This window comes from Chamaea fasciata, unplaced genomic scaffold (genome assembly GCF_029207755.1).
Source record: "Chamaea fasciata isolate MVZ Bird 193981 ecotype frontalis unplaced genomic scaffold, bChaFas1.0.hap1 SCAF_1, whole genome shotgun sequence".
NCBI classification, from domain to species: domain Eukaryota; kingdom Metazoa; phylum Chordata; class Aves; order Passeriformes; family Sylviidae; genus Chamaea; species Chamaea fasciata.
In genome coordinates this window covers 146087503-146102173 of record NW_027094086.1, presented here as the reverse complement: position 1 = coordinate 146102173, position 14671 = coordinate 146087503, and the positions used below count along the sequence as shown (strand labels likewise).

At 44.6% G+C, this 14671-nt stretch overlaps 1 protein-coding gene across 3 annotated transcripts in view; it reads left to right on the top strand.

Moving 5' to 3' along the window:
• The window catches only part of DPP6 (dipeptidyl peptidase like 6), a 485832-nt gene that overhangs the window by 226688 nt on the left and 244473 nt on the right, over positions 1 to 14671 (top strand). Inside the window, exon 1 of one of the 3 annotated variants that reach the window (XM_066200942.1) lies at positions 4421 to 4778. The exons of the other annotated variants lie outside the window; for them this stretch is intronic. Within the exon in view, the coding sequence (XP_066057039.1) occupies positions 4722 to 4778 (57 nt within the window). The 5' untranslated portion in view covers positions 4421 to 4721. Of the gene's footprint in view, positions 1 to 4420; positions 4779 to 14671 lie in introns of those variants that run through there. 3 annotated transcript variants of the gene reach the window in all.

The following is a 14671-nucleotide window of genomic DNA, read 5'->3' as shown; positions in this document are numbered from 1 at the left end:
GAGAAGATTTTTCTCTTGCCATGTGCTTTTCCTGGGCCTTGTGTCCTTCCTTAACCAAGAGCAAATCAGCCAAACCAGTAGAAACTGTCAGCAAGTGTGAAGTTCAGAGGGGCTGGATGTACAAAACCACATCATGTGGTGTGTTCTGCTGGAGGTAACACATTACTGCACCCCAAATACTAATGGTACTAATGGCTTAGATCCCCCCCAAAATTTCAGATACATAGCTCTCCATGAGATCTGGTCATTATCTGGAGAAGGGAGTACATTAGCAGACTGTTCAAATATATGGTTAATCAAGTAGAATTAATTTCTACCCACTTTGCCCACTGGCTTCAATTTTCTTTATGTGGCAATGAAAGGGGAATAAATAACCCGGTGTGGTGCAGCTAAAACCCCAGGTTTCAGTGGAGCAGAGGGATTCTGCATCCAATAACTGTACCTGCTGCTGCTGCAGGCTTATCACTGCTCTTAGTCTGTACTCCCTGGAACAGATGTGTGCAGCTGGAGGGCTCAGTGTGAGCACAGGCTGCTGATGGGTCTGGCCTTTGTAGCACACAGGGAATAGGAATGCTCTGCACTGTCTCCTGAGAGCCCATTGGTGCTTCCCATAGAGGAGCTGCCCTGTATCCAGACACCCCTACCCCCATGGAAGGGCAGAATCAAGGATGGCCTTGTACCCTGATCTGCTTAAAAATGTTTGGGAGCAGTAACAAACGTCTCCTTTTGCTATCATGCATTGCTGTAATGCTTCATCATAAAGAAAGGTTGTTGTGCTTTGGCACCTAGGAGTTCACAAGTCTTTGTGCTGATGACAGTTTGAGCTTTTGTTCCACGTTATCCTCCAGAGCCAGTTGAACATTAATTCCTCTTTGCAGTGTTCAAGGTTTCCAACAATCTTTGAGCGGGATGAAGCTTTGTGGTGACTTTGTGAACTCCAAGGAGAATTTTAAGAATGATCCCACACCACAAGCTTCTTCCTGCCAGTCTCAGGAGAATTAAGCACTTTTCTTCTAACAGAAAATGCTCCAGGACATGTGTGACTAATTTGTTACAAGGTAATTAAAAATTATCTGTATTACTGCAGTGCTGCATGATTTTGTTGAAACAAGCACTCTGGGTTGAGTTGAGAGGCTGGAACAGCTCCTTTCACCTATTGCTGGTTCCTCTCCTGATGGGAGGCAGTTGTCTGTCTGTCTGTCTGTCCGGCTTTGGGGCCTGAGGAGGTAACTGCTGTCAAGTGTGGGGATGGCATTTCCCTGGTTGTAGCTGGCATTTTGAACATCCGTCTTGGTTAATGAGGAGTGCTGTCTATGCTCATCATGGGCTCCTGAACTGTCCCAGTGGTGGCACAGTGTGGGCTACGTGGATTGATGGAGGATGCTCATGACAGGGATGCAGTTTCTGGGGGCAGGGAGTGGGTCTGGAGATTGGCACCTTCATGGGCAGGGAGTGGAGACAAACATATTTCAGTTGTGGGTAGTAGAGGCTGAAAAGCCTGTTTGTATATTTGACCCTGGAAGGGAGGAACAACCTGCTCCCTGTGTCCTTGTGATCAGCTGGGATGCTGTGGAGAGGGATGGATGGGAAGGTCATACACCCAGGGTCCTTGTCTGCCAGTGCCTCCTGCCATGCCCCAGATGGGACTGCCTGGGACCCATCCCTCTGCCTGCTGCGTTTGGCAGATACAGATTCTGGTCCTTTGATAGAGGTGGATTAATCTTCCATCAGTGATGACTCAGACAAGCAATAGCGTTGGTACCCTAACATAGCTCAGGTGTCAGGAGGGACAGCCTCAGCCCTGCTAACGTGTGAGGAGATTATTGTCTGCTTGTGACTAATGAGCATTTCTGCATGGCAGTGGCCACTGCTCCCTTCTCCAGTGTCTCCCCAGGAGGTGTTTGGCAACCTCAGAACCCCTTTGATCAAGGCAGGAGGGTGACTGAGAGCTTGGGGATGTCACTGGCCCTGCTGCCACATCCTCAGGCAATTGAGCAGCTGCCATCTGAGGGGATGGGACACCCTGCCCTGGTCAGGGGTGACAGGGAGGCGCTGCTAGGCAGAGAGATCAAGGCATTTCAGAAACACTGGGGTTGCTGTGCCAAGCACTGGGAGATGCAGTCAGAGCAGCAGCCTCCTAATGCATCCATGTAATGAGGCTCAGCCACGTGCATTTGCATTGCTAACTGCTGGACTAATTAGCACAATTAACTTCTTATGTGTCCAACAACAAGCTTAGTGGGAAAAAAAACCTACATTTTAAGGGAGAGTGGTCATTTCCAGAAAAACGGTGAGAACTGTGTCTTAAGTTGTTATCTGTGAAAGAATTGAATCTGCCCTGGGAGGGCATGAAGTGCAATTAAGTTTAGGGATTTCCAATGTAGGTACTGAGGGGTCAGGGACGCAGTGAATGGCCCATGTTTTCAAAAGGGATCTGGTTTGCAGAAATTTCCAGCATGTATGGTGGGGGAGTTAAAAGAATAAAAACAACCAACTAAACAACAAAAATCCCACAATCAAAAAAAAAAACCAAAACCAACACACCAATTCCAAATACTGTTTTGTTTCATTTGAATTCCTCTTGGAAAAAAAAAATTGTGGAAGTGTGGAGTAAAACAAGCTTTCATTACCACTCACAACAGGTAGAAAAGTAGACCAAGGCAATTGGAAAATTCAAACTGATCCATTTATATAAAACCTTGAAAACAATTCTGTTCTGATGGCTGGGGAAAAAGGTATGAACAATAACCTCACTATTAACCTTTAGAAAATATTGTGACTTAAACTATGGGGACTAAAGAGATGGAATTGCAATGTAAGCTAGGACTGTGTCAGAGTATAATGCAACAAGAAATCAACACAGGCTGTTAGATTTGAATGCAAATTATTGTTGTTTCTTGTTAGAGAGGTGCCATTCACTTTTTTTTTTTTTTTTCTTTTTGTGGCACCTGGGAAAAGGCAAGGTTGTCCAGTGTACTACCAGACAATTCCATGTTGCAGATCTATTATGCCATGGTTCCTATGAACTCCTGTGAATGTAATGGTAAAAATACAGAAACACTTAGAGAGTCTGAGTGGTGGCTTGTAGATATCTTTAGGAGAACTTGGCCTGCCGTTGATCTGTTCCTGAACCAAGGATCAAAATTATCCCAGGTGTAAGGAGACATTGACTGTAGCGGTGTTGGTGAATGTGACCTTGTATAATAAACCCGTGCTCTAAAACTGAGGATCAAATGAGGCATAATCACTTCCCTGTCAGATCAACACTCTGATGTTCCCTTTCCTTAGCAGACTCAGCCGAGATCCCAGCACCACGTGAGTGGGAGAACATTTTGCTTTACACAGCGCTACAGCACTGAGGACAGCTCTGGGCTCCATCCCGGGTGTGCTGGGTAGGAGGTGAGGATGGGAGAAGCAGCAACGTGGCATTTTCGTGTCACCAGGTGTTGGGGTGAGTGGGGGCTCGCATCAGTCCCGAGCAAATCCCGAAGAACCTCCGTGCTGCTCTAAGTTCTGTCCAGTGATGCGAGGGTCCCTTCCAGGAGCGTGGCTCTGTACCTCTGTGCCCTGTCACCCCGCGCTGACAGCGAGGTGGGCGAGCGGGCTCGGGAAGGCTCCTCTGACAGCTCCGATGTGTTGGAGAGAGATCTCTGTGGTGGCAGAGAGGCTGCAGGGAGCCGGCTACAGCAGCGCGGAGCGGAGCGGGGCACGCGTGCTCCTGTGTCACCCTGCAACGTGACCTACATGGCAGCCACCACAGCAGACGTGCACGGTGGCCCCCCGTCACATCAGGGACATGCAGGGGGCTGGCGGGGTCCGGGGGCACGGTTCAACCTTCGGCACTGAAGAGGCAGCTCCCCGGGAAGCGCCGGGGCTCCCTGCGCCCCATGGCTGCGAGCCGGCTTCCCGGGCAGCGCCGCGTCCTCCGGAGCCGGGCTGGCAGCGGGGCAGCGGGGCTGCCCTTGGCACAGCCCTGCCTCAGAGCCGGGCACCGACCGCGCCGGGGCCGCCGCGAGTTGGGAGAAGACACGAGCGAACCGGCCAGAAACTCCGCATGAGCGCGGCAGCGGCCCCGGGGGATGCGGGATGGGGCAGCGGCCCCGGGGGGATGCGGGATGGGGCAGAGACCCCGCGGGGGATGCGGGATGGCGCAGCGGCCCCGAGGAGGACGCGGGATGGGGCAGAGACCCCGCCGGCCGCTGCTCTGGGAGGGGGATGGATGAGTGCCGGCCGTGCACATCCCGGCGAGCCGCACAGCCCGCGCCGAGGCAGCCCCGTGCATGCGCAAGGCGCGGGCGGCCGCCGTGGAGGTGGGGAGGGAGCGAGGACCACATCGCTGCCTCCGGCTCCGAGCTGCCAGTTGCTGGTTGCCAAGCAGTTATCATTGTTTCTGTGACGATTGCAGAGGCTGTTGCTAATTGAAGAAGCCCCCACAGCATCCTCCTCTCTGCTCCTGCTTCTGCTTTTATTTTAGAGGCTCAAGGGGGAAGACAGCCAGACTAGTGCTTTTTTACATTGCATTTTTATTTATTTCTTTTTGTGGGGGTGGGAAATTTCTCAGCTGGTGATTAAGTGATGGACTAGTTACTCATCCGTATCCCTTTAGTCTTTGTGTGTGTGTGTGTGTGCGTGTATGTCTGAACACACAGACAAGCTTACACACACACACACACACAGAGTAAAATCCTGTTTGCCACTGCAGTGGGCACAAATAGGTGAGCATGACTACAGCCAAGGAGCAAAATGCATCAGGGAAACAAGCCCAACAGCAAGACCAGGTAATGCTTATTTTCCTCAATTTCAAACAGATACAGATTTGCGGTGTGTAGCTTTGTGTTTCTTGTATGATTATTATAATTTTTTTTTAATCTTTTTGGTGTGTGTTCTGAAAATTGTCAACTGAGTCACCAGCCAGTGGCAGGAGGAAAGTGCTGTGTAGCTGGGTTCAAGGTCTGCTTTCGCGGTGTGTGTGGAGACCTGGGGGGAAAGCTGAAATTGTGCTATTTTTAACAGCCTGTACCTCTTGCTGAAGGCTACAGAGGTTTGTTCTGTAACTTGTTCCTTACATGTGTGCTGGGAGGGGGGAGTATGTTGGGATGGAGGCCCTTTTTCACTGGAGGAAGGGGCAAGGGTATTTAAAAGCATCTCTGCAGATAGATATAAAATTGCAAAAAGTGAGGTTCAGCTTCTGACTTTGTCATGCACTTTCAGTGAATTTTTCTTGTCTGGCATTATCTTGGAGGGGCACTTCAGGGTACAGCGTGTGCCCAAGCTGTGCATGAACAAGCAGGGATGGCATGGGGGGGCAAAAAGCAGCTGCAAGTAGGTAAAACTCCTACTGGCTTTGGGGGAAATAGCTGTGCCCACAGCATATCTGAACTCGGTTAATTTATTTCACTTGGTGGCTGCTTCATGTGCTTCTGTAGAGGTAGAAAGTTAAAGACTTCATTTTCTCTGTCAAACCTGTATTTTGGAGGATATTCCTCTCTGCCTGCACTTACCAGGATGGAATGAAGTCAAAACTTTCCCTGTCTAAAAAGCAGCGGGTGGCAGGAATAAAAAAGAGATGTATCCTCAGCCGTAAAGGATGGGCAGAGTTAAAGAAGTGGTGGCATAAGGGAAAGTCTGGTTGCTATCTCGGAGCTCCAGCTGGGGTTGGTGAAGGTTCCTGGGCTCTGGGGGCACTGGCAGATCAACATCTCCATTCCCTTTATCCCCACTTTCCCCTCCCCGTGCTTGGGCCGTGCCTGGGGCACCGCAGTGGAGCCCGGACCCTCCAGTTCCTCAATTTTTTCCTCCTCTCCTTAAGACATTGGAAGTTCTTCACTTTAATCTTTGGTAAGGACAGCACGGGAGTATAATATAAACAGATCTCTCAGGGCACAAATTAATTCTTAAAATAGTTCTTTCTGGTGTGATAGGCTGAGAGCCTCACATACTGTTTTTCTTTTTCTTTTTTTTTTTCTTTTCTTGGTACAGTATTTTAGGGAAGGGAAGAGCATAGGAAGACACTCAGCATCACAAATAGGATCATATAATCTGCATTTTCAGGGTGACATTATACCAGTGACCAAAACAGGCAGGCTCAACGGTTCAGAGAAAACAAGAAGAGAGCAACTTTGATATTTGGGGTTAAGAAACTTTGCCTTCATCTAACCCTGCAGGTGTTGGACTTTTCTTGTCATTTCAATGCTTTTGGAATATATATTTTTGTCACTGTTTGCTGCAGGTTAAAACAAGTCTACCTGTGGTTCTGGGAGAAAGGGGTTTTTAGGTGCCTTTTCTGAACAAAGAGGGCTATGGGGCTGTCCCTTCCTCCTTCTTAAAGCTGTGTTAAAGTGTTGGGTTTTGTAAGTCAAGAAGTACGTGTTGCCTTTTTGTAAAGCAGAGGTGTTTTTGTTTCAAGTAGTGTTACCTGCCTAATGCCATTTTGCTGTTGGCTTGCCATGTCTCTGCTACTTTGGTCTTCCTACATGAAGTGCCAAATGCTCAGAATAGGTCTTTATTATATGCAGAATCTTGATTGAGTATATTCTATAACTGGCTGAATTGCAATTATACCCATATGGTACACTTAAATATTCTGGAAGTATGTGCTCTCTCAGCTCTGCCCTAGTGTGAGCATGAAATAGAAATATCAAGAATATATAAATATCAATCATATTGATGAATATTAATGTCTGAGTCTGTGAGCAAATTTGCTCACTCCCATCATTTCTTTTATTGTTTTCACAATACATTATTAGTAAAATGGCTTGACAGCGGGGGGTTGAATCCAATCTCTGCCTATTGATTTGAGTGCACTTTTATCTTCCAACACCAAAAGCAGATCTAAAGCCTTATTTTATCTAAAACTGTTCATAACTGAAAAAAGGCTCTATTCAAATTCTATTTCTAGCTGAAATTCTATTTCCAGGCTTATGCATATCAAGAATTACTGAGATTCTTTTCCTTGCTTAAAAGTGATCAAGAAACTGAAAAATGTAGCTTGGAGAAAAATTGAAGGCAAAGTGTTGGTCTGGCTGTAGAGGACTGAGTCTTTTTCAGTAGCAGCTGCTGCTGTCGTAAGAGATTTTGACCATCCCTTTTCTGCGTTCCTTACTGTGACATTCCCTGGATCCAGAGGCAAGCAAGTGTCACAGTTGGCTTAAATCTGTGCTCTGACCTACCACACTAACCCAAACAGAAGCTGGCCATGAAAAAGCACTGCAGGAACAGGATGGGGAAAGTTTGGAAACATCTGCAGAAGCTTTGAAGGCATAAATTTAAAAATCTACTTTAGACTCATGTGTCTATATGCAAATGAAGTCATGTTCTGTCTTGAGATTGACAAAAATGATAATAATTAGTAAATGATTGGGATGTGGAGATAAGCAAAGCACTGCTTTAGCTGCTGAAGGCAGGCAATCCCTTTCTTCCTTAGGTAATTAAAAATGTTTCTATACAATTTCTTTCTGATAAGCAATGCTGCTCACCTCTTATGCCAGTTAAACTGCTCAGAATTCCAATCATTTATCTCCTTGCTTATCTGTCTCATGGGTCTGAACCCTTAAGTCTTTTGGACATCATGTACAGAAAACATTCTGTAAGTGATAAGTAATGCTGTATGTTACTGTCAGGCTGTGATTGCTTGATCAAGATGTGAGCTGGACGTGGTCTCCTCTGTGCACTTGGCTGCTCCTGACGCTGCTGTGGTTTCTTGTTCAGAGGGCTGGAGTTGGGCACCGTGCAGTGCACCATTATCACAGCTGGCTTTCTGCTAGACCCGGTGCTCAGGAGTCCGTGGCAAAGCCTGCAGGCACTGATAGATTCAGGATCTGGCTGGAGAGGACTAGAGAATCTTGTTCTCCCCCTCGGGGTTTGTTAGCTGGATGTGTGGATGTGCCATTAAAACACTTTTCCATTAAAAGGGGGAAGGGAATAGCAACAGCCGGTCAAGTACTTTGACAACATTTTAGCTATTTACACAGGCTGAGGATCTCCGGGTTTTAACATAAGCCTGTAAATTTGTTATCTTAGTTTAGCCCAATTCTTGCTACTTTTAATGGCCTTTGGGAATGCAAATAGCTCTGCAGTCATATATAAAGATAAGGAGGCTGATTTTTTAATGAAAATGTGATAACAGGCATAATGCTAAAATGAGGCTTTTAAATATTTTAGAAAGTGAGTCAGCATATCAAGTATAACAGGAGCGCAGATTCTCAAAGAACAATTTTTATAAAACATATTTAAAGGGTTGATTGGTTAATTGGGTATTTGAACACTGAGGATAAGGATTGTTCTCATTTCTTTTGCTGTGTAGAGAAGAACTGTCATGGGCTTATGGGGAGCAAGATCCTCTTCTGAAATGTGCTCGTGTCCTAGACAAGGTTGTTAATGACTGCATAGAAATCTATGTAAAAGACCAAAAAATAAGTGAGGAGACAATATGGCTTGAGGGCTGCCTAATTGAAGTGGGCTCCATGGAGGAGTGGAATCAGATCAATAGAACAGTTCTGCCTATTAGCTGTCATTAAGTTAATCAATTCTGAATTTTTATGGAACAGCTGGAATTCCAAATAAGAGGTGTGGTGTTTTCAAGTGGAAAGAGAACACATTTTACTTAGAAAACCTAGGCCAGACTCAGGAATAAAATGATGGAAAGATTACTATTTCATGCTGCTAATGTTCCCCTGCCACTCCACAGAAATAGCCTGTAGTATCTTGAAGAGTGAGTACAGTTGCAGTATCTAATATACTATGCTGAAATGTGCCTCTACTTGTGTAACTCTATCCAAAAAAGAAAATAAGTGTGCACTTCAGCCGCATTATGAAGGCATTCCCCCTGTGTTGTTTGAATTCAGGTAATTCTGGGATTCCTGTACCAGGGGATGTCAATCTCTGTGTGCCCTGCTGTCTTCCTGCAAGGTCAAAAATATTCTCTATCATTGTGAGCTGAGTCTTGTGCTGTTAGTTCATTCCCAGAGTAGATTAAACTAAAAAATATGGGTGTGCCCACATTGGGAAGAAGTGTGGACCCACACTGAGAGTCAGAGAGATGATACTGAGGTCCCAAACACATATTTTTCATTGGGGGATTATTTCAAACAAATTCCAGACTGGTGTGCCTGTTCTTTTGTTGCTGTTCAGCATCTTCTCTTTAAGCATCTTCTGAAATGAAGGCAGTTTCTGTACTCTGAGTCTACTATAAAATGTGAGTGAGAGCATGGTGGGTGTGTACAACTGAGAGATTGGGTCAGTAGTTCAGTTCTGAAATGAACAATAGGACTAGAAGTCAAACAAATGTAACTTCATGTGAGCTATCTTCCTGTATCCAAAGATATTAATATATATATATATACATACATATATATATATACATACATATATATATATATATATTTTTATTATTATTATTTTTTTTTTTCTCTGAGGTGTGACTTAAAATCATTCCAGATCTTCTCTGCTCACTTGGCTGCTGGCCAGCAAATCACTGCCCCTGGGTACCAAATGTCTTGGTTGGTTCTACATGCTTTGCATGAAAGAATGCAATGATCTTGATTCTCTGAGACAATAAAACCTCCCTACAGCACATGAGCAATACAAATTATGTCCAAAGAGTGCAGGATCCCTTCACATTGTAAACAGGCAGTGGTGTACAGCAGGTTCAGGCATGAATTATAAGTTGAGAATTTTATCTCTTGAAACAGGGAAGGGACTTCTGCCCTTTTATTTGTCGATATATTTGTGTTGTAGGCTAGATCACAAAGAGCCACTGCTGAATCCTCTCTCTTTTTTAGCGAGGTACGAAGTTCCACAGTGTAGCTGAATGTTTGTAAGCAGATTGAGCTGTGAATTCACAAGAAAGCTCTGATTCACAGAGGCATTAGCTGGCACAGTCAGACTCCCCACTGCAGCATTCCGGTGGCACAGAATCCATGTAGAGGAATGGAATAGCACCAGGAGATACCTCTGAGGTGCCCAGATCCAGCACTGGGCTGAAAGGAACCTGGCCTGGAGCTGCTGAAGAGGTGGGAGTGAGTCTCCTGGGAGATGGGCTAATTTAGTGTGTTACCTCAGTGACTTGTGACAGCAGAGCTCCTACATTCCTGGCTGGAGCTGAAAACTGTCTCATCCCAGAGGTGAGGCCCTGCTTGTGAGAATCCCTCATTCTCACTGCAATATTCTGGCTCAGGTTATTACAGCTCTGCAGAAATCAGGGGCAGTGCCCACTTTGGGAAGCTGTCTGCCAAAGGGAAGGGAAAAAAGAGAAAACTCTGATTTGCATAGAAAACAATAAGTTTCTCTGTTTTTAAGCTGCTTAGTATTTGCTGTTTGAGGGCATAATTTTTTTTTAATAAAAATCTTGACATGAGAGAATACTTTTTTTTCCTTGATAACAACTCTTTAAATTATATGTCTTGTAGACCCAACACAGGCTTTCTCAAGGAGTCATAGAGAACATTTCTTCGTTCTGTTAATGGTATCTGATCTATTCCTCAAGAGATTAAATTTCTGTAATATCGGTCCAGAGAAGACTGTATTGTAGAACATGAAATTGCATCGAACTGGCAACCTTTTCTAGCTGTTAATTTGCCACAAGGAATGCAGTCAGCTAAGAGATGGGGAGGGAGAGACAGGTGGAAAGGAGCATGTTTGGTGCAAAACTGGAGCCTCAAAAGTAAGAGACTTTTCAGTATCCAGTGCTGAAATGGAAGTGCTTCTGGAAGGCCACAGCCTCTAAAGTTCATACATTTCTACAGGATGCTGCGTGAGATTGTGTAAACTTTACATACTCTTTATACCTTGGTCAAGTGGGATGTGCTCTGCCACTGTCCTTGGTACAGCTGCTCCCTCCATTCCTGGCAGAGGTGATGTGTGTTGCATTCTTTCCCATTAAATCCTTTTTTTGCTGTTGGATAAGGGCAGAACAATCTATCTCTGAAGTTATCTGGGGTCGTGAGAGTGTTCTTGAATGCCACAAGACTTACAGAATTTGATGTGTCATTCCAGTTGTGGTCCATTAGCAGTGCTGGGCATTGCTACAGGCATTTCATGAGCAGTGATTGTACCTGCTTTCAGTTCTTATGCCTTTAATGCTGCTTCTTTGTGATCTTTATCAGGCATTAAGTTGTGGTGAATCATGGTTGCTTTGGATGATGTGAGAGAAGGCAGCACTTTTAAAATGATGTAAAGTACAGTGATGTCTATTTTTAACCAAGTGTCTTCTGTATGTTTTACGTTCACATTTTTTGCTCTTTTGTCCGGTGGTTTTTTTCCCTTTCGTCTTTTCTTTCACCTTTCTGTTCTGCCCACTCCGATTCTTAAGTGGGATTTAAGTAAATGTAACAGAATCAGAGAAAGGAGAGTGCCAGCAGCAATGGAGCAGAAATGCTGTGCACACTCCTTCAAAGTGCAGATGTGAAGATGTGAAGAACTAACTGTGAGAGGAGTGCATTCAGCAAGTTTGAAACCTTTGTTAAACATACATTTGGAGAGGGACCAGTATTTGAAATCTGTGAAGGTGGGCAAGAATGGAAAGACAAGTTAATATGAATTTCTGATCTAATGAAAAATTTTGAGTGGTATTATTGGTTGGCTTTAAATGACAATTCAGAGGTAGAATACGGAATTTAGTTTTTGTTTGCAGATGTCCACCATGGCTTTCAGAAAGAGTTTTAGGTCCTTAGTGGCAGTCAGCAGTTTCTCTTCTGCTGAGATAGTCCATGTTGTCTAAAATTGGGGGGGGAAAAAAATCAGGGAGTCTCCTGAGGACAGGTACGTGAAATACGGAGTTCTGAGATACTGTGGTAACTCAGGCTGCACAAGGACCTGAGATATAGTGAGATTCACTGCTTGATGTTTGGAGAATGTCGGGAAAGGGTCACAGGAGAAAACCTGAAAGTTAAAACTCATTCTGAAGGTTTAGATATGAATAAGAATTTCAGCAGAAAAATATCAAGATAAAGGTAAATGCTGCCAGGACTTGAGACAGTTATGAGCAAACTTGCAAATGAGAGAGCGATAATGCACAGAATCCGAGGGTTGTATCTGATTCTAAGATTTTTGGAACTTGAAGCAATTTTATACTTTAAGGTGAGATGGAGATTCATCTTTCAGCTCTCCATTGCATAATACAGAGACCTTTTCCGAGAAGGAGTAATTAATAGCTTTTTCAGTAGAAATACTGAAGTATAATTAGAAGCCAGAGAGGTTAAATGGAAATGTAAATGGGGAGATGATGAGCCGAGGATATGCGTGGTCATAGGTTAAACCAAAACCTTTCAGAAATGGAGGGCAGAAGCTGAAGTTTGGTGCTGGGCAGGCTGATGGAGAGCATCTTCCTGAAAGTCAGGATGAGGGGATGAGCCAAGGCTGAAGCTCAGGGTCTGGTACTTGTAGAGAGAGAGCCCTGAAAAAATGTTGTGGAAGTTTCTGGAAGCTCTTGAGTGTCATGGTAGTGGAGAGGACACAACTACTTCCCACCTCCATTAGTGAAAATCCTTCACTATATAAAATCCTTTCCCACAGAAAATTTAGGAAACTGCTGATCTTCAGAAGTCCCTTCCAACCCTAACTTTGCTGTGATCCATGAGAGAGGAGATGGTGAGTGGGCTAGAGAGTGACTATTAACTCTCTGGACTAGTTATGGGAATTACAGGAGCAGCAGGATTGGATTTGGTGGTGAAAGATACTTGTGGAGGAAGGAGCTTCAGGCACCTGTTCACCTGCCTGCCTTGAGCAAAGCAGCAAAGAGGGGTTTATTTTGGCCAGCTCTCAGATGCCCTGTTCCCCTTCAGAAACACCCTGCCTTCAAAATAAATACCTAAATAACACCAGAGACGTGGCCTGCTTTTCTGTATGGAGGGTATGGTAGGGGAAAGGCAGCAGCTCTCTTTGCCAGGGAAAAAGATTCCCAAAACAACCAGAGGAAGAAAATGGTTAAGGTCCCCTTCTTGCTCAGGGAAAGGTCTCTGCTTCTCTCCTTTTCCCTTGTACTCCTCATTCTTGAGTGCCCTGATTGCCTCTGACCTTACTGCTGCTGGACTGAAGCTTTTTGTTGAGAGACAGCCTGTGTGCTGTCTGCATGATGAATGGCCAGTGGCAAGCAATGTAGGGCTATTACTATTATGAGATACAATTTTGTGAAAGAAACTGCAGGTGAAAAGTGCAGATAGACCATAATTTCTCAGAGCAGGGTTTTTGTCCTAGACTGCTGAACAACATCTGCTCACAGAGGCATAACAGGGGCTCTGCTTTGGGATCTTGTCATGTCAAACAGCCCTGCAGTGCCAGCACTGTGGCTGTGCCTCTGGGCTGATGGCCCTGGCAGGAGAGGCTGGTGAAAGGGTGGGACAACCTCCTTGCTTTGCTGGTGAGTGAGGAGCCCTGCTGGATGGCATTTTTCTGCCTCAAACAACCACCTTAAAAAAAGCTGAAATGCAGATGATCATGGGCAGAGGACAGACCAAAGAGTCAGTGGTGGGATCCTGGTGAGTGGCCGAGGGAGCAGGAGCATCCAGACACCATCCCTCTGCTGCTCCCTTGAACTTGGTGTGTCCCTTTCAGCCCTTTGGTGGACATCCACCACCCACCCCAGGGTGGCAAAAAAAAAAAAAAAAAAAAAAAAAATTCCCTCGTGCCCTCATTGCACCTCTATAGATCCACAAGTCTAAGCTGAGCAGGGAGCCAAGCCCTGAGTGTGTCTTACGGTGAAGGAGGGTGAGAGAGACTGAAGCAAACACTTATGAACAGTTGAGCTGAACTTACAGATTCAAAGAACATGCAAAAAGCTGTTAGAAAGGGGAAGAGGACAGGTTTGAATGAAATAGCAAAACCAAGCAGATCTGGAGGCTCAATTGTCTTTTTTTTTTTTTTAACCCTTCATCTTAACATCCTTTTTTGGTCTGAAAACAGATGTCTGTTCCTTTTATTGTTTATAACATCATAAGACATGTAAAGTAAAAGTAAATTTTACATAAAGTTTCACAATGCTTTGGCTAAAGTAGTTTCTATTGCTGCTTAACTGCCGCTGAGCTTGAAATTGGAGAGATAATAAGGCTTCATCTGAAGCAATTAGTCTGTTGTTTTTGACTCCGTTACCTTCAGTTATGTCTGTAGCCAAATAGTTACATGCAGATATTTAAGACTTAGTTGTAGTAAGATATTGTCAAAAGTGAAATCATAACTTAGACTTTAATTTATTGTTAATTTAGACTGTCAGAGATACTGTAATAAACATATAATAGCATATTATGTGGAATGCATTTTGGGTCATTAATTTAGCCTAATCACACACTGTGACCAACCTCTCAAATCTTTTTGTGTTGGGTTTAAAGGCGTCTGATACTTAATCTTAATGTGGTTGCAGGAATTAACAAATGGCACATTAAATTGTAACTGCACGTAAGTGTGCTGAGAGCCTCACACTTTCATGTTTTTGTTTTCATGGCCAGGAGCAAAGAGGTTATTTTCAAATGCATTTGCAGCATTTTGTGCCTACTGGTAGAAAGAAACTCAAGGATGGACAGGAAAAACATATTGCAATTTAGCCCATATTAAATGAGAGAGAGAAGAGGCACGGGATGATACAGGGAAAAGCAGATGATATAGCTTGAAGGATGTAGTAAGGAAAAACTACATGGTTGTTATTATTCTGAGATATGGTGGTGCTAGAGAAAAAGGAGCAATT